The 25,708-nt window shown below is 47.1% G+C and overlaps 1 protein-coding gene and 1 non-coding gene across 10 annotated transcripts in view; one reads left to right on the top strand and one right to left on the bottom strand.

The window, feature by feature from the left end:
• SPECC1 (sperm antigen with calponin homology and coiled-coil domains 1) overlaps positions 1 to 25,708 on the top strand; it is a 286,113-nt gene that overhangs the window by 247,382 nt on the left and 13,023 nt on the right. For 7 of the 9 annotated variants that reach the window (XM_023244466.2, XM_019817229.3, XM_045045093.1 and 4 more), the window contains one exon: positions 20,005 to 20,121. In XM_023244466.2, the coding sequence (XP_023100234.2) occupies positions 20,005 to 20,121 (117 nt within the window). Of the gene's footprint in view, positions 1 to 663; positions 978 to 4,451; positions 5,605 to 20,004; positions 20,122 to 25,708 lie in introns of those variants that run through there. The other 2 variants (XM_045045092.1, XM_045045090.1) reach the window with 2 other exon arrangements.
• LOC111557884 lies at positions 8,285 to 8,391 on the bottom strand. Its single transcript, XR_002738298.1, has one exon. It is a non-coding gene; the product is annotated as a U6 spliceosomal RNA (small nuclear RNA).

The raw sequence follows: 25,708 nt of genomic DNA, 5'->3' as shown, positions 1-25,708 counted from the left end.
CTACTGGATTTCTTTCTCCCGATTTCCAGTCACCTAGCCACGTGTGTCCTAAGTCACGTGTCCAGCCACGTGTGTCCTAAGGTGTGCGGGTTGAAAAGGTGGAAAAAGGCCTGAGAATCTGAGTAGCTTATTCTGGTAATCATGTGAAAATTAAAGCTAAGGGGCGCTTGGGTGGCTCAGTTGGGTGAGCGTCTGACTTTGGCCCAAGTCATGATCTCACAGCTCATGAGTTCGAGCCCCACGTCGGGCTCTGTGCTGACGGCTCGGAGCCTGGAGCCTGCTTCGGATTCTGTGTCTCCCTCTCTCTCTGCCCCTCCCCCCCACCCATGCTCTCTGTCTGTCTCTCTCTGTCCAAAATAAACAAACATTAAAAAAAATTTTTTTTTAGAAAGCTGGGGTGAGGAGAGAGCCCACCTGACAGTGTCAGATTTCCTGTCACATAAGCACCAGTTCGGGCCGTGCGGCTTCTGCAAGATGGGCAGAGCCCCCTCTCCCACGGCACTGGGGTTCCCTGGGACAAATTGATGGCGACAGCACAGCCAAGCAGAACCACCAAACAGGGATTTGAAGGAATACCTGGGAACTTTTCACTCACACTGGGCTTGTTACCTAGCAATTCGCTAAGTAGAACAGGATAGTTCTGAAAGTACTCTTTAATTACAGGGGGAAGATTCACTGTTGTCCGATGGAATCCACTTAGCTGCTTTTATTGGCGTTTGTGGGAAGATGGGCAGTGAGCGATCTGTCCCCTCTGTTCTTTTGTCATTCCTGTCATCCTTGACCTCTTTTTGTGGTAAAATATGCATCACAGGAAATTTGCCATTTTAACCATTTTTAAGTGGCCGTAGCGCGTTGGACACTGTCATGCAGCCATTGTCACCGTCCACCCACAGAACTTGTTCATCTTCCCCAGCTGAATCCCTGCACAATTAAATACGAATTCCCCGTCCCCCAGCCCCTGGTAAGCTCTGTTCTACTTTCTGTCTCCGTGCGTTCGCCCACGAGCGGTACCTCACAGGCGCACGCAGTCATCCAGCCTCTGTTCTTCTGGGTCTGAAATTAATATTTCACCTTACATAATGCCCTCGTGGTTCATCCGTGTTGTAACATAGGTCATTCATCCTGCGTTTGCATCCATCCGTCTTCCGCGTGGGTGAACTCACAGCAGGGGTACATCAGTCTCCCAGAATCACAGCTCTGGGAGACCCTTGCCACCCTTTAATGGCCCTGCAGCTGACCGAATGAGACCCATGTGTGTGGGAGGATTGGCCTTTTCTTTTTTTTATATATGTATTTTTATTTTTATTTTTATAGTGTATTTGTGAGAGAGAGAGAGAGAGAATATCCCAAGCAGGCTCCACATTGTCAGCCCAGAGCCCAATGCAGGGCTCGAACTCACGAACCATGAGATCATGACCTGAGCCGACACCAAGGGTCGGATGCTTAACTGACTGAGACACCCAGGTGCCCCAGGATCAGCCTGAATCAACGTGAATATTTAGCTGTTTTATTTTCCCTCCCTTTTCTCAGACGTCTGGAATGTCGTCCACCCCATCCCCCATACCAGAAACCGGTAGTTTAAATCCTCTGTGTCACTGAGGAAAAAGGAAAGAGTGTTTTGGTCACCAGGGGTTTGGGCTGCCGAGCTCTGTAAGTCAAAAAGGTCCGTGTTGAAGGACTAGAGATGGAGGGTAGGGGGGTTGGGGGACGGTTGGAGTGGAGGCTGGGTGGGTGTGGGTCGGGAGGGAGAGCAGAAACGCACATGCCCGTGAGGGGAGTGGCCACTGCTCAGAGGCCTGGCTGCAAGGTGCACCCGGAAGCCCAAAAACCCAAGCGTAGGGCTCAGCTCGGCCACCGTGCAGGCTGAGAGACCCACATCCTGCCAGCTCCAACCTGCTGAATTCCTGTGAGATACAGGTGGGCCTTCAGAGACAGCATTACCCTCCAGTGAAGCGCTCTTGACATGAGTTAGCTGAGCCTTCTGGTTGTATAGGATCCTTTGAAGGAAGCATCTGCAGTCAAACATTGCCAGCTCGCACATTTTTTTTAATTCGAATAGAAATGTTGGATGTCCTGCTGGCTTCAGAAAGTAAAAGTGTGATTTTCAAAATAAAACGTTGTAAGAATGTTTCCTCTAGGAGCGCCTGGGTGGCTCGGTGAGTTGAGCATCCGTCCGACTTGGGCTGAGGTCATGATCTTGTGGTTTGTGGGTTCGAGCCCCTTGTTGGGCTCTGTGCTGACAGCTAGGAGCCTGGAGCCTGCTTCGGATTCTGTGTCTCCCCAGCTCTCTGCCTCTCCTCCACTCAGCCCTGTCTGTTTCTCTCTCTCTCTCTCTCTCTCTCTCTCTCTCTCAAAAATGAATAAACATTAAAAAAAAAAAAAAAAAGCTTCCTCCTGCTGTGGATTGAGGTTGATTTAAAGTGCCTTTGTCCCTTCTCCTCCCTGTGGATCGTTTGTCCTGCCCCAGGGCCTCTGCAGATCAAATACGCCAGCAGCTGGTATTATAGCCCAGCACCATCCAACACCAAAAGCCATTATCTTGCCATCATTAAGAGAGACGAGGCCTTGCAGTTTGCCGCTGTTCCAACTCTCGATCCCCCAGGACGGCGTGGAAGTCTATTTAGATAATAACAGTCCCAAGCGAATCTGCACTGAGTATTTTTTCCGTTCTCTTATTTATGAAATGTTCAGCTGGGAAAAAGAAATAGTCTAGCCACAGAAGCTTATGATGTTAGAGGCTGAATTCAGTCTTTCTGGGAATAAGGGGTGAAGATTGCTAGTATAAATTAAACTTGATCGTGGAACAGAATTCCTTAGAACAAATCGTTTAGTTATTACGTAGTATTTTCTTAGTAAGCACATCCAAAAATACAGAAGTGCTGTTTCCCTTTTTTTTTTTTTTTAAAAAAAGTTCTTCCTTACTAAAAATACTCTATTTGGAGTGCTAGGGCATCAGAGTGTGGACAAAATCATGTTGTTCTCCAAAACTTTGTGGACTCTGATGAATGTGTAGGGACGTAGTCACTCACACGTTGTGAGGTGCAGGAAGCATAAAGTGGAAGGATCTCTCTCAGAGCGATTGGGCAGAATCCGTCATAATTTATTCCACGTCTGTGCAGAATAATAACAAAAGACCAGAAACAACTTAAAACAGACTGTCATATCCATCCGTATGACAGACCCATAACGGATAGTTAATAGTGATGAAAAGCAAGCTCTTTACTAAATAGTTACCATGAAGCAGACATTCTTATAAGTGCTTTCCGTGTTGTTTGTGTATTTAACCTTGACTAGAATCCTGTAAGGTATTCCTTTTCCACATCCACTTTAAGGATACAGAAACTAAAACACAGAGAGCTTAAGTAATTGCGCACGGTCACACAGCTCCTCAGTGACGGGGCTCCGGGCTTCAGAATCCGATCTCTCCGTCTCTGCACTGTAACTGTTTCTACACGTGTCGTGAAAGGGCCTCTGTCTACAGGCTTTAGTAAGTGGGTACAGAACGGTGTGCATCACATGCTACCCTTTGCATAAAAAGGGGGAGATACATATACACGTTTGTGTAAGTGCAGCCCAGTGCTGTCCGATAGAACTTTCTGTGACGGTGAGAAGGTTCTAGACCTGCACCGTCCAATACAGTAGTCACTGGCCAGCCACTTGTGGATCTTAGGCAATTGAAAGGTGGCTAATGTGACTGAGACACTGAATTTTAAGTTTTATTCCATTTTGGGGCGCCTGGGTGGCTCAGTCAGTTAAGCTCGGCTCAGGTCGTCAGGACGGCTCAGGTCGTCAGGACGTCGGCTCAGGTCATGATCTGGCAGTTTGTGAGTTTGAGCCCCGCGTCGGGCTCTCTGCTGTCAGTGCAGAGACAGTGGATCCTCTGTCTGCCTCTCTCTGCCTCTCCGGCGTGCTCGCTCTCCCTCTCTCTCTCTCTCCTTTCTCTCTCTCTCTCTCTCTCTCTCTCTCTCTCACAAATAAACATTTTTTTAAAAAAAAACTTTATTCAATTTTAACCAATTTAGCCACATGTGACTAGTGGCTATTGTATTGGACAGTGCAAGATAGGATATTCACAGAAGGACACAAAAGGAGCTGGTAAGAAATTGTTTATAGTCTTACAGCGTTCACTCTCTACCTTTATAAAAACCTTCCACAGAAAGCTTTAGCTAGAACAGCAGGTCCCACAGCTGATGATCATTTCACAACCACCGTTAGGATCTAACCAGTTCGCTGGAAGGATGAGGAAACTAGAAGCCAGAAAAGTCATTTGTCTAAAGTCACAGTCACATAGCTGCTTTTGTGACAGAGAGAGAGCCAGGGCTAGGAGCCGGTCCGAGTTTGGATTTGTTCTTTTGAGTCATGCACGTTTTGGTTTGCCAGGGCTCATTCAGTCTGAGTATCAGCTCAAAAAAACAGAAAACAAAACAGACCTGTGTCTCCTGTGTTCTCAGAACTCCGTGGGAGTCCTGCGTATGACCTGTTCACTCTCTGCAGCCCAGACCACATCAGGCCTCCTCCGCAGCCCAGACTCACCGCTTGCCTCGCCCTGCCTGCTCCACTGATTGTGGTGAACCATTCGGGACCAGGGACCACGCCTCATTATGTTTGTCTGTCTCTCAGCGCTTACACGTAGCAGGGCTCGATGAACATTTGCTGGCTGTACTTACACACTTTAGAGCACCTTAAGAGTTGACCCATGAATGCGGGTGGTTCATAAGAAGGTCTTCTACCATTTCCTTGGCGAAATAAGCTAGATAAGCTCTCAGGTAGGAGAAGGAGGGGCTTCAGAGTGCTAACAGAATACTGAGCCTGAAAAGTGGGTCATTGGGCCATTCTAGGATGAACGGAACCAGCAGCGCCACAATTACCACCTTTTTCAGAAAGAGTAAGCTAAAAGGACACGTGAAGTTAATTAAGACGAGGTAACCGACTCAACCGAAAGGCAAGAGAGGAAAGGAGGGGAAGAAAACTCTAGAAAGGTGTTTCTCCGAAGATCTGGAACCTGGTCTGGGCCTGGGGAATAGAACGTGGCAGAGAATCGTCGGGGAACCAAGCTGAGGGGTCGAGAGAAGATCTGCTCACAGAAGTTGTGCAAGAACCCAAGTTCCCATGCTGAGCCAGTGTATTTCATCTTCCTTCGACCGCGTTGGCCGTGGGACGCCAGCCCTGCTGCTTGAGCCGCTGGGTGGACCAGGAATGGAGTGTTGGCATGGGCATGGACCCAACGAGATGGCTGGCAGGACACTTGCCGTGAAACTCAACCAAGTGTCGCCAGGCCCAGGGCAGAGAACCTCAAGAAGGAAACGTCATGGGGTGTTTGCTTGAATGAAGAAGGAGGAAGCAAAGCAGGAAGTAAGAAAGATGTAGCTCCAGCCACTCTTCTGATCTCAACATCCTTTTGATTCTGCCTCCAGAGAGAGGTTGTGTGGTATCTACCTACGCATCGTTCTGTGAGGACTCGGCAGAGGATGTTTCTGCTGACGTCGTCCCTTGTAACTTACTCATTTGATCCTCACACCGTAAACCAAAGTGCAGTCCTTCCTAGACTTGCGGTTTTGATCTGTTCTTTTCCAAGTCTCAAACCCTCAATTCCTTCCACAGGAATAAAGAGGGGGAAGAATCACTTTAAAAAGTAAACTGGGGGCGCCTGGGTGGCGCAGTCGGTTAAGCGTCCGACTTCAGCCAGGTCACAATCTCGCAGTCCGGGAGTTCGAGCCCCGCGTCAGGCTCTGGGCTGATGGCTCAGAGCCTGGAGCCTGTTTCCGATTCTGTGTCTCCCTCTCTCTGCCCCTCCCCCGTTCATGCTCTGTCTCTCTCTGTCCCAAAAATAAATAAACGTTGGAAAAAAAAAAATCCTTAAAAAAAATAAATAAAATAAAAAAGTAGACTGTTCCTCTAAATGTAATTCAGTTCCAAGTAAAATCCCACAGCATTTCTTTATTCTTGAATGTAAAATAATTAAAAACTCACCCAGAAGAATAAACGAGTAAGAACAGCCATGAAAGTTTTGAGAAAGTAATGATGAAGGCATGGTTGCCCAACCTGATTAGAAGTGGTCCCTGCTTCGTAACCCACTTTCAGCCATCATAGGTGTTCCAGAACAGATAACACAAACAGTGGAAACAGACCTGAATGTGGAACAGACCCATGTTTAAGAGTATAAAAGAGGGGCGCCTGGGTGGCTTAGTCGGTTAAGCATCCAACTTCAGCCCAGGTCATGATCTCACAATCTGTGAGTTCAAGCCCCGCGTCAGGCTCTGTGCTGACAGCTCAGAGCCTGGAGCCTGCTTCGGATTCTGTGTCTCCCTCTCTCTCTGCCCTCCCTAGCTCTCGCTCGCTGTCTCTCTCTCTCTCTGTCAAAAATAAATAAACTTTAAAAAAAAGTATAAAAGATATTTAGTTGACTACCTGGAGTGGGGTCACATTTTTTAAATCTTAAAGGCAAGCAAAAGCTTTCACCCTTGACTTGGGAGATGATTAGCCATCTAAAAGAGAGTAAGTGATTAAAGCAATAATATGAACAGGATCAGAAGAGCAAAGGAGTTCCAAGGAACCCCCAAAGTTATTTGCTTGAGGAACGGAAGGTTGGTTTCCATTCTGCCCTTTGCAACAGTTTTAAAAGAAGTAACGAACGTCAGATGTTCTGAGTTATCTACAGCTATGTAACTACCCCCCAAATTTGGTGGATTAAAATACAGCAGTGTTCATCTTGTTCCTGTGTCTGCAGTTTAGGCCCGACCCCTCCCTGCTGCACCATGTCTAGGGCCTCTGCCCTTAGCCTGGGCTTCTACCCACTACAGGAGCCTCAGGACTCGTGGAGAGAGTGTTCTGAGAGTCCTCAGAAAAACTTCAAGGCTTCTTGTGTCCTAGCCTTGCAGATCCCACCTTGCACTTCCTCTGCATTCAAGCAAATTATTAAGATTCAAGAGGAGAAGAATTAGACCTCACCTCTCAGTTGGAAGATTTCAGGGAATCTGTAGCTGCTTTTCATCTATCACATAAAGAAAGAAACTTAAGGTCTCTACACTGCCTTTCTAGCAAGTTCTTTTTTTAAAATGTTTATTTATTTATTTATTTTAAATGTTTTGTTTATTTCTGAGACAGAGAGAGACAGAGCATGCACAGGGGAAGGGCAGAGAGAGAGGGAGACACAGAATCCGAAGCAGGCTCCAGGCTCCGAGCTGTCAGCACAGAGCCCAACGCGGGGCTCTAACACGTGGACCGTGAGATCATGACCTGAGCCTAAGTCAGAACTTAACTGACTGAGCCAACCAGGCGCCCCTAATGTTTATTTATTTTTGAGAGAGAGAGACAGAGCACGAGCAGGCGAGGGGCAGAAAGAGAGAGAGGGAGACACAGCATCCGAAGCAGGCTCCAGGCTCTGAGCTGTCCTCTCAGAGCCCGACGCAGGGCTTGGACTCACAAACCATGTGATTATGACCTGAGCAGAAGTCAGATGCTTAACCGACTGAGTCATCCAGGCACCCCTCTAGCAAGTTCTTAACTGCATCTTCCTTCCTTCATCTGCACAGCCAACATTTTGGGGGAAAAATAATTTCTTCCAGATCCGTTCAGCATAGAAACATACAGTTATTAGCAGTCTTATTATTCACTCACTACCTTGGAATTGGCATTGGCCTATTTTGTCTATAAGTGTTGTCATTAATATTTTTAATAACATATTTTTCTTAACTGCAAAAGTAATACACAGTCACTGTAGAAAAATTGGAAAACACAAAAAGAAGATGAGGAATTAAGCTAGATGTCATCCCACTTAATTTGGCCTATTGAAATCTTTTTTGGATTTTGACTCTCTCCATTTGTTACTCCCTGTCCTCCCAGATTACCTCAGTGCCAGTGACCGTGTAGGACCAGTCCTGTAGATTGACATTTGACACTGACAAGTAGTGAGAAGCATCGAGTATCTAGAACAAATCGCATATAGCAGACCCATCAAAACCCAGAACATCGGGGCTTCTGGGTGGCTCAGTTGGTTAAGCATTCAACTTCCACTCAGGGCACGATCTCAACATTCGTGAGTTCAAGCCCTGTGTCAGGCCCTGCTCGGATAGTTGAGAGCCTGGAGCCTGCTTCAGATTTTGTCTCCCTCCCTCTGTCCCTCCCCCACTTGTTCTCTCTCCCTCTCTCTCTGCCTCTTTCTCTCTCATTCAATAATCAATATTTAAAAAAAAACCCTCAGAACATCGACGTTTTCCCATGAGCTTCACAGGAATGCCTGCAGATTAGAAAACTGAGTTATAGATTGGTTTGGGGGAGGGTGTTTGTAAATACGGAACACTTCATTAATCTATATGTCATCTTGGGGCAGGGGCCACACTAACATTGTCTGTCTTGTTCCAGTTTTAGTATCTGGGCCGCTGAAGCGAGCACTGTAGATGGGTTTTCATAACAATGTTTCAAAAGCAAAAAAAGTTTGCTTAGCTTAATTGATAGACAACTGGGATATTGCCAGTTCCCCATTCTGAACAATAATGCTGGAGTAAACATTTTTTGTAGGTGTGTCTTTGGGTACATGGCATGACTGTTTTCTCTAGAATAGATACCTACATGTGCAATTACTCGGTCAAATCATTTATTGATTTATTTATTTTTGGAGAGAGAGAGAATGAGTGAATGTGAGCAGGGGAGGGCAAAGAAAGAGGAAGAGAGAGAATCTCAAGCAGGCTCCACGCTCAGCATGGAGCCCAACATGGGGCTTGATCCCACAACCCCGGGATTATGACCTGAGCCAAAACCGAGAGTCGGATGCTTAACTGACTGAGTCACCCAGGCGCCCCATATTTTTATAAAAAAAAATGTTTCCAGTTGCCCCCCCAAAAGCCTGTACCAATCTGTATTCCCGTCAGCCAATGGGGGAACACCCATTTCCCCACATCTTCATTAACTCTGTGAATTAAAAATCTTTTTACCTTTTGCCAATTTGATGAGTGAACACAGTTCACTGTTTTTACTTTCTGGTGAGGCAACACCTTTTCAGATGTTTCTGACTATATTTCCTCTTCATTGCATTACCGATACATTCCTCTGCTAAGTTTTCCTTGACTTGTTTTCTCTTATTGATTATAAGAATATATTCCAGGGGCATCTGGGTGGCTCAGTCAGTTTAGCGTCCAACTTCTGCTCAGGTCATGATCTTGCAGTTCGTGACTTTAAGCCCCGTGTTGGGCTCTGTGCTGACAGCTCGGAGCCTGGAACCTGCTTCAGATTCTGTGTCTCCCTCTCTCTCGGCCCCTCCCCTGCTCATCCTGTCTATCTCTCTCAAAGAATAAACAAACATTAAAAAAAAATTAAAAAGAATATATTCCAGGTATTAGTGGTTTGCTATATATGTATTTATATTGCTTATAATATTTGTTATGCAGAAACTTAATTTTATATAACCAGTTTTCTCAGTCCCTTCTTTTATACTCTTTGCATTTTATGCCTTACATGGCTTTCTTTCCCCCAAGGGTATAAACCTATTTATGTAGATTCTAATAATGTTTAATTTTAGCTTTGAAATGTAGCCATCTGGAGCTTATCACCAGACAACTAATGTCCGAGAGAAGGGAAACTCACGAGGTGACCTCCATGATCACCAGCCCTCTGCTTGGGAATAGTTTCCATGTCACAGTATGGGGAGCCAGGGTGGGATCCACGCTGAGGGGGACAGCCACTAATGGCAGCTGAAACAGCAATGTTCTAGGGGACGAGGCATCAGAAAGGAAAAAGCTGTGCAGAGGAGGGTCCCAAGTGCTCTCTGTGTGAGTCACCATGTGTCCGTGACTGTGGGCTGTGCTGTCCATATGTGGGGCCTCCTGCTGAGGTTTACCAGATAGCCTGAGATCAGAACAGGGATACTAGAACTGGACGGGTGTAGACATCTACTCAGCGCAAGGAAGGAACCCCAAAACCCATGGTGAGAAATGAACTTTTGTTCTGTACGATCCATAAATTGTTACACCCCTCCCCCCACGCAAAAAAAAACTTGGTCTGATTCTACAGCTGTGACAATAAAGACATGTCAAAAAAGAGTCTCAGAGAAGTCCCAGGAATGAGGATATTTAGGTCACTGTGTGCCCAAGACATCTAGTTCCTGTGGCAGTGGACAGACTGCATTTTCTTTTTTAATGTTTAACGGAATTATAGTTGACATACAATATTATATTAGTTTCGGACATACAGCATAGTGATTCAACATGTATATACGTTACTAAACGTTCGCCACGATAAGTGTGTTACCATCTGTCACCGTACAGCATTATTACAATATTATTGACTGTATTCCTAATGCTGTACTTTTCATCCCTGTAACTTTGTTATTTTTTTTTATTAAAAAAATTTTTTTTAGCCTTTATTTTTGAGACAGAGAGAGACAGAGCATGAGCAGGGGAGGGAGCAGAGAGAGAGAGACACAGAATCCGAAACAGGCTCCAGGCTCTGAGCTGTCAGCACAGAGCCCGACACGGGGCTCGAACTCATGGACCACAAGATCACGACCTGAGCTGAAGTCGGACGCTTAACCGACTGAGCCACCCAGGTGCCCCTAACTTTGTTATTTTATAACTGGAAGTTTGTACCTATTAATCCTCTTTACCTATTTTGCCCATCTCCCCACCCCTTCCACAGGGGCAACCACCAGTTTATTCTCTATGTTTATGAGTCTGTTTCTGGGTTTTTATCTGTTTGTTCCTACATTTTGTTTTTTTTATATCCCACATGTAAGCGAAATCACATGATGTGTGTCTTACTCTGTCTGACTTATTTCATTTAGCATCATGCCCTGTAGGTTCTTGTTGTCACAGACAGCAAGATTTCATTCTTTCTTATGGCTGAATGATATTCCAGTGTGCACAGTGTGTGTGCGCGCGCGCGCGTGTGTGTGTGTGTGTGTGTGACATCTTCTTCATCCATTCACCGATCAGTGGGCACTTGGGTTGCTTCTATATCTTGGCTATTGTAAATAATGCAATAAATATAGTAGCACATACGTGCTTTGAAATTGGGGGTTTTATTCTCTTTGGGTATATCCCCAGAAGTAGAATCACTGGATCATGTGGTATTTCCATTCTTAATTTTTTGAGGAACCTCCACACTTTATTTTTTTAGTGGCTGTACCAATTTACATTCCCACCAGCAGTGCAAAAGAGATCCTCTCTCTCCGCATCCTCGCCAACATCTGTTGTTGCCTGAGTTGTTAATGTTTGCCATTCTGACAGGTGTGAGGTGGTATCTCCTTGTGATTTTGATTTGCATTTCCCTGATGATGAGTGATGTTGACCGTCTTTTCATGGATCTGTGGACCATCTGCATGGTTTCACGTCTTCTTTAGAAAAACACCCATTCAGGTCTGCCCGTTCTTTAATTGGATTGCTTGGTGTTTGTTTGGTTGGTTGGTTTGTTTTGGTGTTCAATTATAGGAGTTCTTTATATACTTTGCATATTAACCTCTTATCAGATATGTCATTTGCGAATATCTTCTCCCAGTCAGTAGGCTGCCTTTTCATTTTGTTAATGAATTCCTTCACTTTTTAGTGAAATGCAAAACTGTGGTGCAAAAACTTTTTAGTTTGATGCAGTCCCGTTGTTTATTTTTGCTTTTGTTGCCCTTCCCTGAGGAGACAGATGCAAAAAAAAAAAAAAAAAAAAAATATTGCCAAGTCTGATGCTGAAGAGTTTATTGCCTATTTTCTTTTAGGAGTTTAATGGTTTCAAGTCTTGAGTTTATTGAGTTTATTGTTGTGTATGGTGTAAGAAAGTGGTCCAGTTTCATTCTTTTGCATGTAGCTGTGCAGTTTTCCCAGCACCATGTATTAAACAGACTGTCTTTTCCCGGTTGTATATTCTCGCCTTCTTTGTTGTAGACTGACCATATAAGCATGGGATTATTCCCGGGCTCTTTAGTCTGTTCCATTGATCTACACGTCTGTTTATGTGCCTGTACCATACTGTTTTGATCACTACAGGTTTATAGTATATCTTGAAATCCGGGATTGTGATAATCCCCATTTTTGTTCTTCCTTCTCAAGATAACTTTGGCTATCCAGAGTCTTTTGTGGTTCCATACAAATTTTCAGATTATTCTAGTTCTGTGGAAAATGCCATTGGTTTTTTTTTTTTAATGTTTATTTATTTTTGAGAGAGAGAGAGAGAGAGACAGAGCATGAGTGGGGGAGGGGCAGAATCCAAAGCAGGCTTCAGGCTCTGAGCTGTCAGCACAGAGCCCGAAGTGGGGCTCGAACCCGCTGCAAGATCATGACCTGAACTGAAGTCAGACGCTCAACCGACTGAGCCACTCAGGTGCCCAGGTTTTTTTTTTTTTTTAATGTTTATTTATTTATTTTGACAGAGAGACTGAAAACAGGGGAGGGACAGAGAGAGAGGGGAGAGGGACAATCCCAAGCAGGCTCCACACTGTCAGCTCAGAGCCTGACTCAGGGGGACCGCGCGATCATGACCTGAGCTGAAATCAAGAGTCGGACGCTTAACCAACTGAGCCACCCAGGTGCCCCAAGATTTTTTTTAAGAATGTGAGAGGGTTGTAGCTTCACCCATGGGGGGTATGCTGAGGGGGTCGACTCTTGGCCAGGTAGAGCAGCAGGTGTCTCGAGGGGCTCTGTCCGGGGCTCGTATGGGATGTGGGTTGTGGTCAGGCTGGAAGAGAATCTGTTTTGTAGTTGGGGTCTAATTTCTGAGAATGGAGGGTGCCGTGACCTAGAAAAACAGAGTTAGGGCCAAGTGCAGACTCCTGTGAATTTGTCTGTAAAAGTGTGGCTTGGGGCGGGGCACCGCGGGTTTTGAACAGATAACGTTTCACTTTCATAATTTTCTTACTTCTAGTTAGTCATAGCCTTATTTTCTGCTTAAAGAGGTCCATGTAACATTTCATGTAAGGCTGATTTAGTGGTGATGAACTCCTTAGCTTTTGTTTGTCTGTCTGGGAAACTCCATCTCTCCCTCGCTTCTGAACGATAACTTTGCAAGTAGGGAATCCTTGGTCATAGGTTTTTTTCCTTTCGGCACTTTGACTATGTCCTGCCTCTCCCTTCCAGCCTGATTCAAATTACTGAACGGGATTTTTCCCATATGTAACTGCTTTTTTTCTTGCTGCCTTAAGATTCTCTTTTTCTTTAAGTTTAGCTGTTTTCATCATTACGTGTCTTGGTGTGAACTTCCTTGGATTCACCGTTTTGGGGGCTCTCTGTGATTCCAGGACCCGGATGTCCATATCCTTCCCAAGGTTAGGGAAGCTTGCAGCTGTTCTGTCTTCGAATAAGTCGTCTGACCCTTTCTCTTTCTTCTTCTAGGACCCCTGTAATGCAGATATTAGTATGCTTAATGTTGTCCCAGAGATTTCTTAACTTATCCCCTTTTGTTTTATTCTTTTTTTTTTTTTTTAATGCTCAGTTTGGACAATTGGCACTATCCTGTGTCCAGATCATTAGCCCTCCTGTCTCAGCTGCTGGGGACGTGCTGGTGGACCAGGCTGCCCCCAGCACAGCTGGCCAAGAGGCCCCACCACGACAGTTACAGGCCTGCTAGTGGGCGGGCTGCCCCTCTGCCCCAGGGCATGAGTCAGGAGGGGCATGGGTCCCAGCTGGGACTGCCCACCAGGTGTTGGCAGGGCCGGAGCCACTTTGGAGGGGTACCTGCCAGAGTGAGTGGGCTGGGTGTGTGGGTCTGCAGGGCAACACAGGGCTGGGCAAGCAGTGCTAGCAAAGTAGATGGGGAGTATCAGAGCTGGCTGTCCCCAGCCTAGGGCCAGCTAGGCTGAAGGAAGGCAAGAAAAATGGCGCCTGCCAGCACACCTCCATTACTAGAGAAAGTTCCTACACATCTCTGCTCCTCTGGCAGACATTTTTAAAATCAGTAAACCCCCTTCCACTCTAAGCCAGGTGCTTTTCAAAAACTGCTGCCTCTGTGCTGGGTCTGCAATCCTGTGGTAACAGTGCACTGACCCCTTAAGAGCAGAGTCTCCATTTCCTGTAGCCCTCAGGCTCTTCCAGATTTAAGTGCCACTGATTTTCAAAGCCGGGATCTTATGGGAGTTCATCTTATGGGGGAATACCCAACGTGGGGCTTGATCCCCTCACTCCTCGGAGAGGACCGACCTCCATGCCTGTGACAGCCCTTCCACTGTGGGTCACTGCATGGGGTGGGGGGGGTGGTTCCCCACCGTGTCTCTGCCCCTCCTACCCTTCTCGATGTGGCTTTTTCTTTCATCTTTAGCTGTGGAAGAGCTGTTCTGTTGGTTTTGAGGCCGTTTCCAGAGGGAGTCGCTATGTGTGTAGTTGCAGCCTTGATGTGTCCACGTGAGGAGGCGCGCACTCAGGATTCTTCTACTCTGCCGGCTTCCTACATTCCAGCAGGCTGCATTTCCTAATCGGGCCTCTGCCTTCTTCCTGGGAGCTTTGCAGGGTTTTTTGTCTTTTTAAATTTTTTAAACTTTTCTATTCAGTGCACACGGAGTCACCCCATTCATAGAAATCTCGTGCAGGAATCTACAAAGCCCCAGAAGAGATGCCGGAGCAGTGGGAATGAGGTCCTGTCGTGGCCCCTGTGGGGTCGAGCGTGGGACCCGTTTCATTGTGTGCTCCCAGCTTCCCCCTCCAGTGGTGGATGTTTTCACCAAACGTTGGGGTTGCCAGGCAACAAAAGGCAAGTGACAGAACCTTCTAGAAGCAAATGATATAGATTGTTGGATTTTGTCCCACTGTGTAATTTAAGAGTGCCGCCTCCGCATAGAACTTTGTCTATGGTCTCAGCCTTCGGAATATTCTTGGATAGTCCCATGTAAATACTCTCCAGGGTATTCACTTTTCTCAAATGACTTTTGCTGTGCCGAGGACAAAATTGTGTATCTTACAAAATTTTTTTCTGAGCGTTCATAGAAACTTATTTTGGAGATGCTTGGATTGTTACTTTTTATATCTGTATCTGTCTATATCTCTTCCTATCTCTCTATCTGAGATTTCCTTTCCCCAGAATTCTCTTCTTCTCAGAAATATCTCTAAGGTATTTATATCCCAGAGAAAGTTAATTTGCAATGTGTAATTAACCATTTCCCCTGGGGAAATAATCAGTACGTGTCTCTGGGTTTTTGCTCTGCCTTTTCCCCCCCTCAGTAAATCTTATAGTAGATAAAACCCAGAAAGTGTACTTCTTTTTAACAGCCACAAGTCAGTCCCTTAAGATGATCAAAGTCGGTCTTTCTCCTTCCCTCCCTTTCTTACTGAGATAGAATGTACAAGAGTATACAGTGCAATGAAATTTCGTGAAATGAAGATACCCGTATAATCAGCATTCAGGTCCTGAAACATAGCCTTGCCAGCACCCCCAGAATCCTCTGTATGTTCTCTTTCCGTTACTAACTTCCGGTTATCATAGTCAATTTTATTCAGGAATAGATAACAAGGAAAGTAATGGATGGTATACCTTGTTATTTTTAGAATGCCTTGTTGATCATTTTCTGCTTTTCCTCTTAGTTATTCTTTTGAGGAACCCCTAGGAATTCAGCTGAATGATAATTGGGAAGATTATCCCAGTTGGGAAATTATTCCCAATTGGGAAATATACCGCCTGGGGTATATGTATTATTATCCTGAGTTTTTGTCCTAAGTCAGAGGTTCATCTGTGGGCATTGAGCACCAGCTCAGCAAGAATCACCTCCCACCACCCCCTCCCCCCCGGCCCAAGGCCAAGCCAATCCTGATCATCTCTAGCCAAAACTAAGGCTTTTCACCGCCCCCCTCACCCTGTTTAGGGGTAGGACCTAGAATTAGTCCTTGCTTGGCTCCTGGGGTTCTTGGGATTGGCCAGCCAGCCATGCCCAAGAAGCTGTTGTCTTCCTGCCTGTCACCCAGTGCCTTGGTCCTGTCCACACGAGCACCTTCCTGCCATGACTGCCTCGTCCTCCGTCTCTGGTTCCTGCATCAGTTCTGTGTCTCAGCCCATTTCGCTGGGACCCACACACCCTGCCTAGCTCGCCTCCATGTGAAAACCGTGAACACTGTCAAAGCGTGGCACACCCCATCCGCTAGCTCCTCATTCACTGAAATATGTCGCATAGCTCCCCAAAATACACCTCAGTGAGCAAAGGTAGCAGCAACAGCAACTCTTGAGATTTGTATGGTGCTTTACATCATCTTATATGAGGCATCATAAACACACACGTGTTCTTTTTTTTTTTTTTTTAACGTTTATTTATTTTTGAGACAGAGAGAGACAAAGCATGAACGGGGGAGGGTCAGAGAGAGAGAGACACAGAATCCAAAACAGGCTCCAGGCTCCGAGCTGTCAGCACAGAGCCCGACGAGGGGCTCGAACTCACGGACCTCGAGATCATGACCTGAGCCGAGGTCGGCCGCTTAACCGACTGAGCCACCCAGGCGCCCCAACACACACGTGTTCTTAATTGTTCTTCCAGCTGAGTTGACTTAGGAATTTTGGATTCTCTCGTTCAAATAGAATTACGATTCCAGATGACATGCAGGGCACTGGAATTGAGGTCGTTCGCCTTTACCCTAAGAAGGGTCAAGGTTTTAACTGATCGTCATGTTCTTGGAATGAGTATAATGCTACCTGGTTGTCTTCCTTCCCTGCCAGTGTCAGAACAACTCAGAGTCTCAAACATGGTGGGGGTGGGTTACATGAAAGAGAAGCATTTCCTGACCTTGACGTTGGATTTGATAACCTGACTAGATGTTGGAATTTCGATAATTCCGTTTCTTTTTAAAGATAGGGCACTACTCCTGTTTCTTGTATAGTGTTGGTGTGGTCTTGCTGCTGAAATGCCAGGGTCTGCTTTGCAGTGTATCTCCCATTTCCAGAGAGGCCCGCCAGCTGCCATCCGGCCGGAAACATCCGGGTTCTCTGAGCTCCCCTGAGGTTGGGGAGCCATTTAGATGGATCTTTTTTCAACCCCGGCTTTGATCTCACCAGATTTTAGTCTCAGCCTGTTGCTCATTTATACTTCTAGATCAAACACTGTTTTTAAATGGCACCCAGTTAACTAAACTACCGGGCACTGTGTCGGCTTTGTGAGACAGGATGGCATCGTCGCTCCTTCCGCTCTATTCGGCCTCTCACGACGCTTCTGAAGGCCATGCAGATGCAGGGAAATGACGTTTTGTATCACGAAACAAAAAAATGGCACAAGAGATAAGTGTACAAAATGTTCTCACGTCTTAGGAAGTGAAAGATTTATCAAATCTTAAAAGCTTTAGGTGTCGAGTAAATTTGTGAAGAAGGGAAGGCAGTGCAGCAAGGCACGACCCACAGCTGGAGTCCGTCCCTGGCTCTGGCCCCAGAGATACTTCTTCCTGCTTCGGCTTCCTCATCTGTGCAGTGGGGCACATTGCTGCTTGCCCCGTACGGCCGTTCTGAGAATTAAATGACCAGATGCCCAGGAACAGACACATCGTGGACAGTCGAGGTGACTGCCCTTCCCACTCCCATTTTGGGAGCTTTGTATGTAAGGGGGCTCCTGTTTAAGGGACTCCCATCTTGATCACGGAACGGTTGGCCTTTTTCTGACTGACACACCACTTCTTACGACCTCAGTTTCTTTTCCTAGAAAATGAAGTTGTATGGCAACGTAGCCTTTCGGAGAGAGCACTACCGTGAGAGATGGGTTTGCAGACGGGGCCTCAGACAGCCTCTGCGAGTCAAAGAAAGGAGGGGGACTCCCATGTTGAGAAGAGCTGGGACACCTGGTTTCCCAGGCTGGCCCGGCCCAGCTCCTTGCTCCCACTTCCCAGGGCCCCATGTGCACGACTTCTGGTTCGAGCTCCTGAGACTGGGAGTAAACCGGCCGGGTCGTGACCCCCGCCTGTGTCTGTCCTCTTCTTTTGAGAAAACATACAATTACAATGCTTCCCATTTCTGAAGCAGCATCCAGGCCCCATCAAGTAGCTCCAGAGTCTCCAGAGAGGCTTTCTGAAGCCAAAAATCCAAACGATCGGCTGTTGCACCTTCAGCCTGGAAACTGGGACGGGGCATTCTCAGACTTCTCTGTAACACCGATGCTCAGCAGCTCTTAACATTTGGTTGTGCGTGGGTCATGAAAACCAGGATGAAGAGGCGATATTATCGTCGTGTGTTGCTCTCAGTCAGCTGTCCTTCCCCCAGGTGAATGTCACTGCAAAGCAGATTAGAGAATCCGACATCCCTGAAAGCCTGTGCTTTGCGGGGAGGCTCTCAGGTCCGCCTGGGTCATCCCGGACTCTGGCTAGAAGCCAGAGGAGGTTTGATAGAAAGGGCCATGGGGCGGGGAGGGGCGGGGGGCGGGTGTGACTTGGCCTGCGGAAGCATCCGTCATCCAGGTAAATCCTGTGTGTGATGTGTGACACCATCTCCTCGGGCCTCAGTGTCTTGGCTGTAAAATGAGGCATTTGACCTACATCGTCGCCAAAGGCTGAGCTTGCTCAAACTGGCACTGGGAAAATCTAGATAAAATGTTGAAACGAGATGATAAAAGCCATTTGCTTCCAACCCCCTCCCCCTCCCCGCCCCCCCCCCCCCGCCCCGGGAAACCACATGGTAAACTCTTCCACCATATTTTATTACACATGTCCGCCCACGTGTGTTCTTGGAAGCTTCTTTTACGCACACTTCAGGAAGCATTCCATAAAGTCTCCCTCCCCTACTCCAATTTATCTTCCTGCCACGTTCCTCTTCACCCTTCCTCTCCTATTAAAGTGCCGTTGCTTCTGGTGGAGACGCCCTGAATAACCTCCCAGGGCAGTCAGAGTGGAGCCTCTGCCCATTTGCATTTGGTCTGGGCAGAGGGAGGGACCGGCTGTTCCCGTCCACGCCTTCAGAGAGAGCCGCCTCTTGGCCATCCGTTCACCTTTGCCCACTTTGCTGACCGTGCTGGCTTCCCGCATCCCGGGCTGGGGGGTTCGGGGGGAGAAAGAGGACTTCCGTGTCTCCCCCAGGCTCCAGCAGCTGTGGGGAGATGGCAGAAGGAGCCCACCCTTGCTCAAGTCCTCTTTCTTATTGCACTTGAAGTGCTCAGAACTCGCACCTAAAACTCAGCAAAGCCCATGGAAGCATACACGTCTGCACTCCTTGCAGGAATCCCTGTCCCAGGCCTTTTCAGCACATTTAAACAGCCACTAGATAAAACAAGGCGTTAAGGAGATTAGCGGGCTTGAAAACCTGGCATTTCATTTCGTTTGGGATGAGCTTTGGGAATCCAGGGAAGAAAAACCCTGTTAGTACGGAGCATGGTCAGAGAGAAAGAGGCAGGTGGGTGACAGGCGTGAGGCTCCAAGAGGTGGACGTGGCCCGGGGCTATCGGGCCCAGGGGACCTGCCCGGGAGCCAAGCCGTATAAAGTCAGATTCTGGTTCCTAATCACTGTTTACCAAGTAGCTACTGGGGCTCCAGCCTATTCCAGAGGGGAAGGTGTTTCCTCAGGTAGCCTCATGATCCTTGGGGATTTGATGTTCTAACAAGGATGCTGTTGAGCATGAAGGGTTTTCTCCCCCTGACAAGCCCTTCACGTTGTGGGGAGAAGAGGGTATTAGCAGGAATAAGCCACGGACCAGCCATGTAGGTTTTTAAGATCTTGTTTTGTCTCGCTCTACCTGTTGTTAATTGGGGTCATACATGATGATGATGGTGGTGGTGGTGATGGTGATGATTCCTCCTTGACCAAATAAATCTGGGAAGTGCTGGGGCATACACAGCTAATCGGGTGGGCTAATTTGAGAATAAGATGTCTCTGAGCTTTTAATGTGCCACGGGGCAGGCAGAAATGAATTCCCCAGGGTTTTGAGCTCGAAAGGCTTTTTTTTTTTTTCCGTGCCATTCTGTGAATGGATTTGGGTGGCACCAGGCCATTGCCGGTCCCCAAATTAATTAAGACTTTCCGGAGTCTTGGGTGGTTTCTTATCCGGCCTTCCTGCAAACCCGGAGGCGGGTACCCATCTTCCCAAAGTATCATCCGTATTCTCTGACTTTGCGCAGTTTGGAGACTAATGCTGCTTTTCCCCTACAGAACATCGATATCACCAATTTCAGCAGCAGCTGGAGTGATGGCTTGGCCTTCTGTGCTCTCCTCCATACCTACCTGCCTGCCCACATCCCGTATCAGGAGCTGAACAGTCAGGAGAAGGTAAGTCACCTGTCCAGTCAGCCCTGCTAATCCTCTAGAACGTGCCAGGGGAAGAGTCCTGTCATACTGGTACATCCCGATGAGACCCCAAGAGGAAATTAGGCTATTGACACCAGGCTTAGCTAACTACTGAGTGTATGACGAGGCTGTAGGATCCCACCCTCAGTAAATACTTCTCAGTTTCCCTCACTAGCTAGAAAAATGCCGTGAGGACCAGTTTACTGTGGCTGCTGAGAAGTCCCTGTCGCCCATTTTTTAAGAGAAGGCCCTGATGAAATTTCGAGACCCTGACCAGCATTTTCAAAGTCTTTTCCAAGGAACCAGAAAGCACCACCGAAAGGATGTCCCTCCTCAAATAAGCTTGGGAAACTGTATATTAGGTCACATTCTCAGAGATTCACAGCTCTCATTAGCCCAGTGAAGACTTCAAGAAGTCCTTCATTAAAGACACCTGTGTGACTCTATTAAGCCCTGCGTATATGAGATCCACAGAATGGTCTTCAACATAATGACCTATAACAAGACTTGGCAGACTTTCCTGTTAAGGGCCAAATGGTAGACTTGGCGGGTCCACGGGTCTCTGTCACAGCTACTCATCTACCACTGCAGTGCCTGAGCGGCTGTAGACGAAATGCATGGGCATATGCTGTGTTCCAATAAAACTTTATTTACAAAAACGGGCTGCGGGCCAGATTTGGTCCATGGGCGGTAGCTTGCCAAATCCTAACCTAGAACGTCCCACAAAACCATATTCCACAGAGCGTACATTGGCAGATGCTCTTCTGGGCCCTGCACTCATTCTCTCACCAAGTGTTCCTTGCCAAGCGTCATGCACGGTAGCAAAGACAACAGTGAACAATGTGGACCTGTTCTTTGCCCTCTGAAGTAGAGAGACAGTCCACAAGTGAGTAAACCTACAGCACGTAATGCTATAGAGAAACCTCAGAAGAGCTACCGGGGAAGCCCCATGCTGTGGGAGTGAACAGCTCAGCCAGGACTCAGCTTCCCTGGCTCCAGCCTCTAGCTGTGGCTGGGGCAGTAGCATCGTAAATAGAAAGATATAGAAATAGGTCTTAGATATAGAATCAGCTGGACTTAGTAACTGATTGGTTGTGGGGGAGGACAAGAGGAAAGAAAGATGGCCCCATGTGTCTAGCCTGACGGACCATTTTTGAGATGGGGATCAAATAGAAATGCTGGAAAGTTCTGTTTTGATTATCCCACACTTGGGCTTAAATAAAGCCCAAAGAATGGTCATGACACTGATGGTGATAATAATTGACTAGACCATGATTTTTTTTTAGAGTGTTAGAGTTCCCCAGAGAAACAGAACTAATAGTGTGTGTGTGTGTGTGTGTGTGTGTGTGTGTGTGTGTGTGTGTACAAGAAAGTTGAATGCTACAGTTGGAATCTAAAGGCAGTTTCCTAGCAGAAATCCTTCTTTGTCGAAGGGAGAGAAGTCTTTTTCTAATAAGACCTTCAACTGATTGGGTGAGGCCCACATACACTCTGGTGGGTAATTTGCTTTACCCAAAATCTGCCGATTTAAATGTTAACCTCATTTTTAAAATACTGTCACAGAAACATCTAGAATAATGGTTGGCCAAATATCTGGTACCACGACCTAGCCAAGTTGATACATAAAATTAAGCATCACAGAGTGTGTACAAATTTCAAGACATAAAATGTGTGCGTGGTGCTTTGTTTATAGTCTGTGAAGCAGGCTGGACAGGACTATTAAACATTTGGAAAGCAAAAAAAGTGTTCTGTTTTTAATCATGTCAAGTCAGAAATGTTCACGAAGTATGCAGTTTGCAACGTCAGGCAGGCAGTTGGATACCAAATGTGGAGTTTAGAGGGAAGATCAGAGCTGGAAAGGAGTCTTCCATGAGTAATAATTTTTTTTTTAACGTTTTACTGATTTTTGAGACAGAGAGAGAGCATGAATGGGGGAGGGTCAGAGAGAGAGGGAGACACAGAACCTGAAGCAGGCTCCAGGCTCCGAGCCGTCAGCCCAGAGCCCGACGCGGGGCTCGAACTCACGGACCGCGAGATCATGACCTGAGCCAAAGTCGGCCTCTTAACCGACTGAGCCACCCAGGTGCCCCAAGAGTCTTCCATGAGTAGATAAGTGCTGCCTGATTGAACAGAAGTGATGGAAATGTTCTATATTTGCCCCATCCAGTACAGTAGCCACCAGCCATATGGGCTGTTAATGGAATGTGGCTTTAAATGACTGGAAAACAGAATTTTGAATTTGAATTAGAATTTAAACAGCGTCATGTCAAGCGTGACTGCTGCATGAAACAGGGCAGGTATAGATGGTGTTTTAAAGCCATGAGAGTAGCGATCACCTCAGTCCTAGGTCATGAGGGAGGTTCTGAGGAGAAACACACTCCTGTATATCTCTGCTCCTCCCAGTGTTTCACTTCTGACACTTCTGTAAACAGATGGGGGGTTTTCCCACACCAAGCAATCTGGCAGCACCAGCTGGATGTCCTAAAGTGTATCTCCGTTCTGACACTGTCCACCTGGAGGGAGCATCGGGTCCCACAGGTTAAGGGCTCAGTCTCACCTCAGACCCCAGTCACAACTCGATTGTCGCCTGTGCTTCTGATTGACCAACTGTAACTCAGAGGTTCCTGTGACCCCTTCCTGAGGTTTAGTTAATTTGCTAGACTGGCTCACAGAACTTACTAGGCTACCAGTTTATTACAAAGGATATTGAAGGACACTAATGATCAGTCAGATGAGGAGACCCATAGGGTGGGGTCCAGAAGGGTCCCAAGCACCGGAGCTTCTGTCCCCTGGGACTTTGGGGTGCACCACCCTCCCAGCACATAGATGGAGTCACCAATCCAAGGTGCTTTCTGAACACTGCCCTTTTAAGTTCTATGGAAGCTTCATGACACAGCCACAATGGATTAAATCACGGACCATCTGTGATTGAACTCTCAGTGTCCAGTCTGTCTCCTGTCCCTGAGGTTGGGGTCAGGGGAATGTGGGACTGACAGTTCCAACCGTTTGATCACATGGCTGGTTGCTAGGGCATCCTTGGGTGATCTGGGGGTTGGTGGAACATCACCTCTTTGACATAAACTCAGGTGTGGTTGAAAGGAGTTTGTTATGAATAACAAAAGACATCTATTTCAACATGACTGTCCTGAAGCCATTTCTGGAACTGAGGACAAAAACCAAAAATTGTAACAAAAGATGCCCCTGTGGCTCTTCTGTAGGAAATTATAAGGGTTTTAGGAGCTCTGCCAGGAACCAGGGACAAAGACCAAATATATATTTCTTACTATAAATCCCAGTATCACAGAGGCATAGAGAAAAGGCTAAGGAACAACCTTGAGGACTCCAATGCCTGTTGTCTAGGTCGAGAGTGACCCAAAAAGGGAACCAGGATAGAGCAACCAGAGAGGAGGACACAGGGCAGGGCAATGCGGGGTCCACGCTGCCTGTGATCGTGCCCCTCACATCCAGCCGTGACCTCGATGTCCGTTTTCTTCCCTCCCTCTTCACTTTCCAGTCTCTGCCTTTTCCATGTCATATTACGAAGATAATGGAGTAAAGAGCGAGCGTAACGCAATTCAGAATATTCAGAGGCCCTCCCTAAAACCACAGTTGATAGAAGGCTGAGCACTTAGGAATACACCACCTAAAACAGGAGTCTTCCTGTGTATGCGAGATGTTCCTCTGCTGTCATGCAAAACACCTAGGCTCTTTGTCCTAAATCGCTACCCAGCTGTTGGAGAAAAATGAACCTAAAAGTGTGTGCCTTCACACCTTGAACCATGAGCATATATTCCCTGTGGAACCGTATCGTCTCGCTGTGGGTGCCCCTGACTCCCACATAGCACCCAGCTGGCTGTCCAGTGACCTGCTGCAGATTTGCAGACAGCCAGAAGCCACTGTCTGTGTACTTCCTATTGTCCTTGCGGTAGAGGGGCTGGTATTTTCTCCATGTAGGGCTGAATTTCTCCCCCCTTAATCTAGGATAATGCAGTCAGGGAGCACTCAGGTCAGATCGCGGGAGACTGTGGGTCTGGGAGATTAATGATAGCCTGGGAGGTTCAGAAGTCGTGAGCTGTTGCCCCAATTCAGACGGAAGTGATGCAACCATGGAAGTCTGACATCAGTGCTAAGCAGGGAATTTCTGATAAAACTAACAAGGATGTCTTCCAAGCCATTGAGGAGACATGAGTTACACATTTTTTTCAATGTGTCAGCCTATGAAACTTCCACGGAGGCTACGCAGATTCGGATGATAGAACTGACAGAATGGAGTGTTTTCATGCCAGTGTCTGAAACAAAATGTTAACGTGAGAGGGAAAATTCTGGACTTGGGGTGCTTTCTGCTGTCAGTTTCAGGTGAGATGCCCTGCCAACGGGGCCAACGGCAGAGGTCTCTAACCAGGGGCTTATCGTCCTGGGTCTGGAAGGTCTCTGGCCCGTGTGGGCAGAGCTAGGCCGAGTGAGGCCCTTCCTGGCTTCCGCCCCAGACACACTGTGCTGCTCCCCATAAGTGGCCATCTCACAGTGGCGTAGCAGTGATGTGATGAGAGAGAATTAGATAACATGCTTGGTCGTAATAGTCTATGCAGGTAAGGGTGTGAGAAAGCGGACGCTTACACCCTGTTGCTGGAATTGAAAATTGGTGTATCATTTTTATTTTCTCATGCCATGTCGTGTCTTGTCGTGTCATGTCATTTCATAGGCTTCACGCCCAGCGTGGGGCTTGAACTCGTGACCCTGAGATGAAGAGTCGCATGATCTACCAACTAAGCCAGCCAGGCCCCCCTGGTGTCGTGTTTTAGAAAACGATTTGGCATTACATATTAAAAGGCATGACTTCTGGAATAATGGTAGCGGACAGGGCTTACAAACCCCCTTTCTCCTCAAAACTAACCAAGAAGACTTTAAAATAAGGATAAAGGCCTCATTAGCACAGAATAGGAAATGGCTGCCCCAAGTTTGGGCTCAATTAAAGGAAGCCAGGAGCCAGCTTTCAGCTCCCCACTCAGCAGAACAGAGAGTAGTGTTACGGAAACCAGCGTTAAGTTTCTAGTCCCTGCCCATTAATCTCCCTTAATGTGGAGGAAGAGGGCTGGCGGCTTGGGCAAGCTGACCGCAGATCAACAGCTTTCCCAGGCCCTGACCACACACTGGTACAAGACATGTGTAGCCTTGTCTGAGTGTTTTTCTGTGACCTGGTACCTAGAGCAGAGAGTTTGCTTCAGCGTCAGGGCAGGAAGCAGATGTGCACCCAAGGACAGAGGGCAGAGGCCATGAGGAAATGGAAAAACAGATAAGAATATGTATAAAATCCAAATGTGGGGCGCCTGGGTGGCTCAGTCAGTTAAGCGTCTGCTTCTTGATTTCGGCTCAGGTCATGATTTCATGGTTCGTGAGATCGAGCCCCATGTTAGGCCCTGACCTGACAGCGAGGAGCCTGCTTGGGAGTCTCTCTCCTGCCCCTCCCCCACTCATGCTCACTAGCGTGCTGTCTCTCTCTCTCTCTCTCTCAATATAAATAGATAAACTTAAAAAAGAAAAAAAAAGATTCTCTCTCTCCCTCTTGTAC

Source organism: Felis catus, chromosome E1 (genome assembly GCF_018350175.1).
Source record: "Felis catus isolate Fca126 chromosome E1, F.catus_Fca126_mat1.0, whole genome shotgun sequence".
Taxonomy (NCBI): domain Eukaryota; kingdom Metazoa; phylum Chordata; class Mammalia; order Carnivora; family Felidae; genus Felis; species Felis catus.
The sequence above is the reverse complement of the archived record's forward strand: the minus strand, read 5'-3'. Positions and strand labels throughout refer to the sequence as shown.